At 37.0% G+C, this 9,784-nt stretch overlaps 1 protein-coding gene and 1 pseudogene across 1 annotated transcript; both read right to left on the reverse strand.

Moving 5' to 3' along the window:
- Nucleotides 1-8,850, reverse strand: part of LOC107553739 (deleted in malignant brain tumors 1 protein-like) — a 15,410-nt pseudogene extending 6,560 nt beyond the window's left edge.
- Nucleotides 3,480-4,715, reverse strand: LOC107553978 (CUB and zona pellucida-like domain-containing protein 1). The gene is made up of 4 exons (XM_016236329.1): nt 4,637-4,715; nt 4,266-4,505; nt 3,662-3,906; nt 3,480-3,577 (listed from the first exon to the last, which is right to left on the reverse strand). The coding sequence occupies exons 2-4, from the start codon at nt 4,280-4,282 to the stop codon at nt 3,567-3,569; spliced, it is 273 nt and encodes a 90-aa protein (XP_016091815.1). The 5' UTR covers nt 4,283-4,505; nt 4,637-4,715; the 3' UTR covers nt 3,480-3,566.
- Nucleotides 8,851-9,784: the final 934 nt, after the last annotated feature.

A 9,784-nucleotide genomic window follows, 5' to 3' on the forward strand; every position in this document is an offset into this window, starting at 1 on the left:
ACACTGGTTGAGCCTTGTGTCTTTGATTCCCTAAAAAAAGAACTGAAAAAAAGAACACTAAGGGAATGAACTGAACTGGTCACAGAATTCATGTGCAAAAAACATTGCCGGAATCATACATTCAATCCGGAATTGTTTAAAAAAAAAATATTCTATTCATTTCATTTAATTGCTTACCTACAAAGACCCAGTTTGCATGAAATCCTCTTCTTGATACACTCCCATCACTGTAGAAAAGCACAGTCAGATCATTGTTGCTGGAGTTGTAGTGTTTGTTCTCGTACTCCCGTATTTCTCCCAGTAAGGGGTAGAGGGTAGAAGGACCATCATATACTCTGATGTAATCACAGCATGTTTCCATACTAACAAAAAGAGAAGAGAGAGAAAGAGAGAGAAACAAATTTATGTTTTGACGCAGAATATTTAAAAACATACATTATGTGTTTGCACAAAAGTTTCATCTTTTTTTCAAATTAATACAATTACATTACATAATTAAATTGCTTTGCAAAAGATTTAGAGACAAAAACAATAGAGGTAATACATGTTTCCTACAAAACATCAGTGAAGGTCAATAACACAGTCGTCGCCCCTGTGTTACGAATGGTCCATGTGCACAGTGAGTTATCAGGGTAGTTTTTAGGATACTGAGGACTGAAAAATTCACCCATCCAATCTGTCATAGTGCCACCACATGATGCTTCAGATAGAGATGGAAAATAGAGAATGATCATCACAACAACGTAAATGCAGAGAATCACAACTGACATTAAGATTAGATAGACAGACAGACAGGCAGGCAGACAGATATATATTTTCTCCTTTGCCGGTTAATTATATTCTTACCTAGAGAGGTTTTAGCAGTTAGAAGCAGACAAAGAAGGAGAGTCAGAGCTTCCATCTTTCTCTCGTCTGATCAAGTTTGCCTTCAATTATTCAACTACCACTTATATAGTCAAAACCAGCCTAAGGAGGATTTATTTATAACACATCAATATCCTGGAGCCTCTGATGAAAAAATATCAATAGAGCAGCATAATCGTGGAAAAGACACAGCTGGATATCATGCAACTTTTATTATTACTCTTGGCTCTGTATTGATTTATGAATATGTCTGTTTACACAAAGTTTGTGATTGTGGAGTGATCATGTTTATTAAACTAAATCAAACACATACTCTTAGGCAAAGTTATCACCATTACATAACAAAAGTTTTACAAAAATATGTACAGTTATTTACAGTTTTACAAAAATATGAAATTATGAATATATGAAACAAAAGAGAGCAAGTCTGTGGTGTGACACAAGAGACATGGAAGTAGCACCAGTTTCAGTTACCTGAATGAAACAAATGTGTTTTGAAGCGATGTGGAACTGCCACAGTATAGTTTGAACTACATAAAATGTAAACATAGTGTCATGATAATTATCTATACTGCAATCTCTGACCACACCACTATCACAAACTTTGTGTCAACAGATATAAAATACATACTGCATCCAGCTGTGTCGTTTCCACAATTATGTAGTTTCAGACTCCAGGATATTGATTTATCATAAGGATGTCCTCCTCTAATTCTCTGTATGGTTTTAACTGTTAAAATCTTTCAAAGTAAGAATTTTTTTCACGGGCAGCAAATTCTCAAATTCATGAAAAACAACAGCATCAGGGCCATAGCCAATCCATCTTTTCACTGCGCACAGCCAATGACATCTGATAGGCCTGAAGTCATTCACAGGGGTGTAAAAGTACTCAAAAATTATACTTAAGTGAAAGTATGGATACTGAGTAAAAGTTCTGCTTAATTAAAACTCCAGATATCTAGCACAAAACATTCTTCAATGAAAGTAAAAATGTATAAATTGAAATCGTGTGCGAGTGTAAAAAGTAGAACATAGGAAAAATTAAAATGAGAGAAGTTTTTTGATTGAGCATTTTAAATATTTTTAAGTGAATGAACTGTATAAACCGTTTCCTAAGACAGACATAGAAATGTTTTGTTGAGGGGAAAACACAAAACAAAATCCAATTAAAGCTGCAAGCAGCAATGAAAGGGCCCTCGCACCCGGGCTCACTGCCACTCGGTGGCTTTAGGAAAACAGCAAACAGTGGGCAATATGCATTTAAAATTGTAAATATAGGAGGAATATTTCAAAGTCCTTTATATGTGCCAAACTTCCTGCTGCCAGCTGGTGGCGCTTTGATTATAACTGAATGTTGGCATGTAGATGTCTTCAGGCCAGGACTTTTATCAAACATGTGAAGTCTGGTGCAGATTGAACATGGTATGTTTGAGTTAGAGTAAACAAAGTAATTTCCTGTTGCCAGCAGGTGGCGCTATGATTATAACTGAATATTGGCCTTAAGATGTGTTAAGGCCAGGACTCTTATCAAACATGTGAAGTTTAGGGCAGATCGGACATTGCATGTTTAAGTTACTGTGAAACCAGTAATTTCCTGTTGCCAGCAGGTGGCGCTATAATTATAACTGAATATTGGCTTTTAGATGTGTTCAGGCCAGGACTCTTATAAAACGTGTGAAGTTTGGTGCAGATTGGGCATTGTATGCATGAGTTACAACAACTTCCTCTTTCATGGTAATAGCATGCTTTAGCACTTAGTAAGTGTTGCTAGCATGTCTGAGCATATTTCTAGCTTGTTTAGCACACAATGGCATATTTTACTGTGTTACTAATAGTGCATCACAGTATTACACATGTCACTTCCTGTTGCCAGTAGGTGGTGCTATAACTGTAACCGAATATGAGCATGTAGATGTCTTCAGGCCAGGACTCTAATCAAACATGTGAAGTTTGAGGCAGATTGGACACTGCATGCCTGAGTTACAGTAACTTTCACTACATTAATAGCATGCTTTAGCACGTAGCTAAGTGTTGCTAGCATGTTTTAGTATGTTTCTAGCATGTTGCCAGCCTATTTAACACTTGCTGACGCTTTTTAATATGTTCCTAGGAGTCCATAACAGTGTTAAGCATGTCACTTCCTGTTTCCAGCAGGTGGCGCTATGAGTATAACTGAATTTGGGTTCTTTTTTTTCAGGACAGAACACCTATCAAACGTGTGAAGTTTGGGGCAGATTGCCTGAGTGCAATCTGACACCATCGGTGCTCGGCCCCTAATAACACATGCGGCACTGTCGCTGATCCAGGCTGATAACTTGTTCACGTCTTGCGTTTTTTTCTCTTTTAACAACATGACAATTGTTTAGCTGACAAAACAGTTTAAAAAGTTCAGTAGACAAAAACTCCATAAACAGTTTTGAAAATTATTTGATTTATATGTATTGTTTATTTCTTTTGTACCTTGCATTATGTTGATTCATTTCAGAGAGGCCGTGTGCATTGAATAGAATACAAGTGAATATAAACCATTGGAGACACCAGTGACCAGGACAGCTTTTTAGAAATGCTTTATTGAATTTCAAAAATACAATTTGTATTTAGAGTAATTTGCTGGGTGGTTAATAAGGATTTATTAATAGTAATAATTAAGGTTATGATTAAGAAGATGATAACTTCATTCAGTTCAGACGTTTCAGACTCCTTCATATGATGCCTGGAATGACAGTGGACAGTCATTAGAAAAGCCTCAATATTAATAACAATTCATTAGAAATTATACCTGCTATTAGCCTCTGACCTTTGAGTTTGATTGGCCCCAGCGTCACAGTATTGGTGTGGTAGGTGCTGCCAAGGGATCTCTTGTGACGTAAGAGGCAACCTTGGCGGCAGCGAGAGTTGTAGTCGTTATCGGGGCAGATGATCACCTTACACTGCAGGTACACAGAGGCGTGAGTCCGGAGGAACTTGAAAGCCCGGAAACTGAACTGAGCGTAGTTGTGCTGACCATTGGTGTAGGAATAATATGTGTTGTCAATGGGACATCTACAGAAGATAAAAAAGAAAAACAATACAGATAAAGTTTGAACTACAGTCGAACTCAGACAGAGTTGGTTTCACTATTAGTTCAAATGAGTACAAGAACATATTTAGACTGGGAGCAACAGAATTCTGACTGAAATACTGTCTTAGATCTCAACTGATTCCACTGTCACATATGATATGATGGTGGAGGGAGTCACATTTAAGAATGAAAAGGTCTTATCCGTTATGCAGAAGGTCATAGGAGCAATCTTTGAAGTCACTGTGATTTGGAGACCCTACACAGGTGTCCAGGACAGATCCAGACTGTTGTCAAGCCTGTTTAGCTTGACCTGAACATAAAGAAACTGGTTCAGGTTCACCTCATATGGAGAGTCATAAATTTGTTGGTAGAAACTGTTGGAGGTGAAGAAAGCTATGCTGGCATTGAAGCATCCCGTTCCTGTGATGTTGGCATTGATGTTCTCCCTGGCCTTGTAGAGTATCTGCACCATGGTCTCCGGCTCCATTCTGCAGCCCACACGTAGTAGGAACTGTGACTGACGAGTGATTTCACCCGACTGAGACTGAGAGGCCCGCACATTGTTGGTACCATTCATCATCTAAAGGAAAAGAGAGACAGAGAGTGGGTGATGTTGTGTGGTGAACATTCTAATTTTCAGTTTTGGCAAAAGAAAACAAGAGACATCACCCCTTTTATCAGTACTGAGCATGTAGATCGTGTAGATTGTACCTCTTTGGCGGTCCCACATGTGTCAAGTGGGAAGCTAAACAGAGCCTCAGTACTGCTAATGTTGGGTCTGCAAAGATGGTCATCCACATAAAGGTAATTTCCACTCAACCCGAGTGAGTTCAGGTAAGACGTCTGAATGACAATGACCATGTTGTCTGAGGAACAATCCACACGACCTGCAGAGCAAAGAATTTCATCCCCTCAATGTATTTTTGTGCATTAAAAGTATTTATTTAAATTTATAAATATTTTATAATAATTCCAGTTGTTTAGCATCTAAAAGTTGTTCTATTTTAGTATTATTTCACAAGGCATTACCTTCATCTGCAGTCAGAGAGCTTGTGAAAAGGGCATTGAAACCATGGCTGACACCAGAGTAGTCGCTCCTGAAGACAACAGTCAAGTATGGTGAAGAAGAGTGAAACACCTGGTGTGTGGTGGCATTGAAGCAGACCCTTCCTAGCTGTGGAAAGCCAGTGGAAGAGCCATCATATACTGTGATGTAGTCACAGTTACAGCAGCGCTCTGATCTGAAAGAACCAAAAATAGACCTTTTAAGACATTTTAACCTAAATTAAACAAGTCATAAAACTGGTTTCACCTGCAGGTCGTTAGTGGTACTGCACACAAAAACCCTCAATAATAACACTGTTTCTATAGCAGTACACAATGTATACTGTATATTAAAGACTAAAATAAAATGAGATAACATTTTATATGGTAAATATGGTATAATTACAATGATTTCATTAATCAAAGATTGCTTGTATCTTTATAGATGGCAAACATTATTCCACTAGCAATTAAATCAATCACATGTTCTCTCACTTACTGCACATCAGCAAAATTGGCATAATAGATACTGTGGTTGTTGATCAATGGGTAAAGGTATCCTTGACAAGAGGCTGAGACATTTGAGGCATGTCATGTTGACTGTATGTATGTAGCCAGCAAATGTGAAAATTCATGTATTATAGCACTTATGTGTGGCCATTACCAGATGAGATGGTCTCTGGTGCAGCAGTTGTATATGTGGTGTTGATGCTCCCCACATCTGGAAGAAATGTTTTAATGACTAGTTATTCATAAAGAGACACACAAATGTAGATGAATCAAGCACACATGTAATCAATGATAAATATGTAAATATGATTACCTGCACAGTATGCCAAATAACAGCCACTTGGTCTGACAAACATAGACATAATAATTGCCTGGACAGGCTTTCACACTAATGGGAGTAGATTTGAAATTGCAGCAGTTATTGGACCAGTGACCACAGACATCTCGGGTGACCACTCCATCCTCGACTTTTGGGTGTCCTCCATTTAACCACAGTGGGGCATCAGTGCCACATTTGTTCATATCAACACATGTGTCTGGCATCTGGACACTCTATGAATGAAGAGACGATACCAGCCAAACCAATTCACATTCTGGTCACACATTAAGACTAAGTCATTCTGATAGTTAGTGGCTCTCCAAGGATCGTCCAGTAGAGTGTAGCTGTAGCAGGGATCTTCTGAGGGAGCCTCTGTTTAATCATTCAAATTATCATTGAAAAAGAAAATTAAAGTATTGTTGAACTAGTGTTGAATCCATGTGACTTCAGTGGTTCAACCGTAATGTTATGAAGCTACAAGAATACTTTTTGTGTGCAAAGAAAACAAAAATAATGACTTTATTCGATGATTTATTCTGTTCTGGGTCAGTCTCCATGACAACGCATGCGTGTGCATTCCTCTACTTGTAAACAAGACGCAGCGTATGCGTGTTCTACATCAGCACGATCACAGGCATGGTACTCTCGTGAATGGCGGCGGAGACTGACCCGGAAGAGAAGAAATCGTTGAATAAAGTCAGTATTATTGTTTTCTTTCCGCACACAAAAGTATTCTTGTCACTTTATAACATTATGGTTGAACCACTGATGTCACATTGACTATTTTAACTATGTCCTAACTACCTTTCTGGGCCATAACATTTTTCAGTTTTTTTGCTGTCTTTGCAGTGTCAGAAAGCTCAGATTTCATCAAAAATATCTTAATTTGTGTTCCTAAGATGAATGAAGGTCTTATGGGTTTTAAAAGACATGAGGGTGAGTAATTGATGACAGAATTTTCATTTTTGGGCGAACTATCCCTTTAACATTTCCGTTTCTGGGCGTGGCTTCATTTAACGATTCCAGATTATAAACAATTCTGTTAGCATTTTTATGAAAAAAAAAATTGGAAAAAATAAATCAAATTCAATTGGCAAATGAAGTTAACTTTGATACTACATTTAAAACAATAATTACAAAATGACTAGAAATTTGATAAAGCAAACTAAGTTGAAATTCATAATATTATAGTCAAGTTGTATTCATTCCTTTCAATTGCTTACCTACAAAGACCCAGTTTGCATGAAATCCTCTATTTGTTACACTGTGATCACTGTAGAAAAGTACAGTCAGATCATTGTTGCTGGATTTGAAAGACTGGTTCCTGTAGTCCCGTATTTCTCCCAGTAAGGAGTGGAGGGTAGAAGGACCATCATATACTCTGATGTAGTCACAGCATGTTTCCAAACTAGCAAGCAGAGAAGACAGGGAAAACTAATGTAAATAAATTTGTTTGTCCACCATATAAGTATTCTGTTGTAACGTTTCCTTGGAAAAAAGAAATGTAAAAGTTACACATTTTCAGTATACAGTTTCAGTTCCAAAATAAGGAAATTCAAATAATGTCATACACAACATCGTTGAAGATCAATGACACAGTTGTGTTCCCTGTGCTATGAATGGTCCATGTGCAATATGAGGAATCAGGGTAGTTATTAGGGTACCGGGGACTGAAAAATTCACCCATCCAATCTGTCATATAGCCACCAAATGGTTCTTCATATAGAGATGGAAAACAATAGAATAAAATATATTTAAAATGTTGTATTTTCATGAAAAAAAGATAAAGAAACCGTGTATAAAGTTACAGCATTTTAATCTCTCTAACATCCATTAATCCCATCAGTGTCACTTAAAATCAAATGAATAGCAGCAATACCTGTTGTTTCTGCCCACGTTACTGGAGTTTCACTTGTTGATGAGCAGTAGTCTGTGTAAACAGAAGAAATAAAACTGAAGTAGGAAGAAAAGTAATGCCACAATTCTGCTTTGATTCAGCAAAATGCATTTCATTACGAGAAATTTGATGACCCATGTGCTTACTACATGAAAGATTTGTGTTTACAGTATTTCATCTTAAAGCAACTGTCTGATCAATAGGAACAATAGGAAATTAATAATTAAAAGGAAAGCCATTTATTTGAAAATTAATTCAGCTAAATCTATTGACTAAAGAAAAGATTTTTAATTGTGTGTATAGTATTTGATTTTAAAGTGTCAGTCTGATCAAGAGAAACTCACTGTCATAATCAGGGCAACAGTTGCCATAATAATGACAATTGTAGGTGCATGAGCAGCTGCCACTGTAGTATCCACAGTTATACATGCAGGAGGGAGCTAGTGGAGAGAGATTTCATCAGTATGTGTGAGTCATTTACTGATTAGTATACATTTTGTTAGAAGAGCACAGCTGAAATTATTTCTGCCTTTGTGTATGTTTTTTATGTCATTAGTGTCACTTAAACCACTTAAAAGAAACATATTAGCAGAGAAGGTATTAATACATGTACAACTAAAAGCCATCAATATGTGTGTGATGTATGACTACAGGAACATCAGCCTCCATCAAAATCCAGGAAACCAGAGAAAGGTTTGAATTGACAGACAGATAAGACGGTCATAGGTGCACCTGTTGTAGCTGGTCAGTCAGTTGTTGTAGAGCAGTAGCCTGTATAATGGGAAGAAATAAAACTGCATTAAAAATTCTAGAAATCTGTTTAATTTCTGGAATCACAGAGGATAATATATGCAATACAATATTTGCATCTATCTATATCTTGAAGTGTCTGATCAACTCACTGTCATAATCAGAGCAACAGTTGCCATAATAGTGACAATTGTAGTTGCATGAGCAGCTGCTGAGGTTGTATCCACAGTTATACTTGCAGGAGGGTAAATCTAGCAGAGAGAGAAACAAAGATATCAGCCTTCCTCTACACTCAGGAAACTAGAAAAAGGTCTGAATCTGACAGAAAGATAAGAAAAGATGTAGGTGCACCTGCTGTATCTGGCCAACCAGTTGTCACTGAGCAGTAGCCTGTATAAAGGGAAGATAAATCAATTTAAATTTTGGAAATAATGACCCATATACTGAATACAAGACAGATTTGTGTATATAGCATTTGATTTTAAAGTGTTGGTTCTAGAGAAACTTACTGTCATAGTCATAGCAACAGTTTCCATAGTACTGACAAGAGTGTGTACATGAACAACTGCCAAAGTCGTATCCACAGTTTTACCTGCATGAATAGGCATCTAGAGAACAGAGAAAGAGATGTTTCCATTATTAAGAGATGCCATTATTATGAGTATGCATTTAACCATTTCTTCTCTGGCTCCAATTGCTGCTAATGGTTCTATTAACAATTGTTTCAGCACTTATAAATAATTTTATTTTTTAAAGACATGCAACTATATTGCCAAATTGCCAAGCATTATTTGCTTTAATGTATGACATTTCTTTCTGTATGTCCAACATACAATTTTTTTTTAAATTCATGCCGGCTTTATGAACTGAGAAACTATATAATTTGAGTGAAACATAATGTTCCATCAAGCAGCTGTTTTCTTTTTTAATTTTCTGTGTTGCCAGTATAATATACAGGTATGTGATGACATAATAACTATATGCCGTTAGTACTTTGGTGCAATACTCTGACCAAATGTTGCTTACAAGATGACCTGGTTTTTATGTATAAAATATGACCCTGTACCACTATTCCATCCAACAGATAGACAGAAAAGATGATAGACAGACAGATAGACAGATAGATAGACAGACAGACAGACAGGCAGACAGACAGACAGACAGACAGACAGACAGACAGACAGACAGACAGACAGATAGATAGATAGATAGATAGATAGATAGATAGATAGATAGATAGATAGATAGATAGATAGACAGACAGACAGACAGACAGACAGACAGACAGACAGACAGACAGACAGACAGACAGACAGACAGATAGATAGATAGATAGATA

This window comes from Sinocyclocheilus grahami, unplaced genomic scaffold (assembly GCF_001515645.1).
Source record: "Sinocyclocheilus grahami isolate Dianchi unplaced genomic scaffold, SAMN03320097.WGS_v1.1 scaffold18.1, whole genome shotgun sequence".
In the NCBI taxonomy this organism is placed as follows: Eukaryota; Metazoa; Chordata; class Actinopteri; order Cypriniformes; family Cyprinidae; genus Sinocyclocheilus; species Sinocyclocheilus grahami.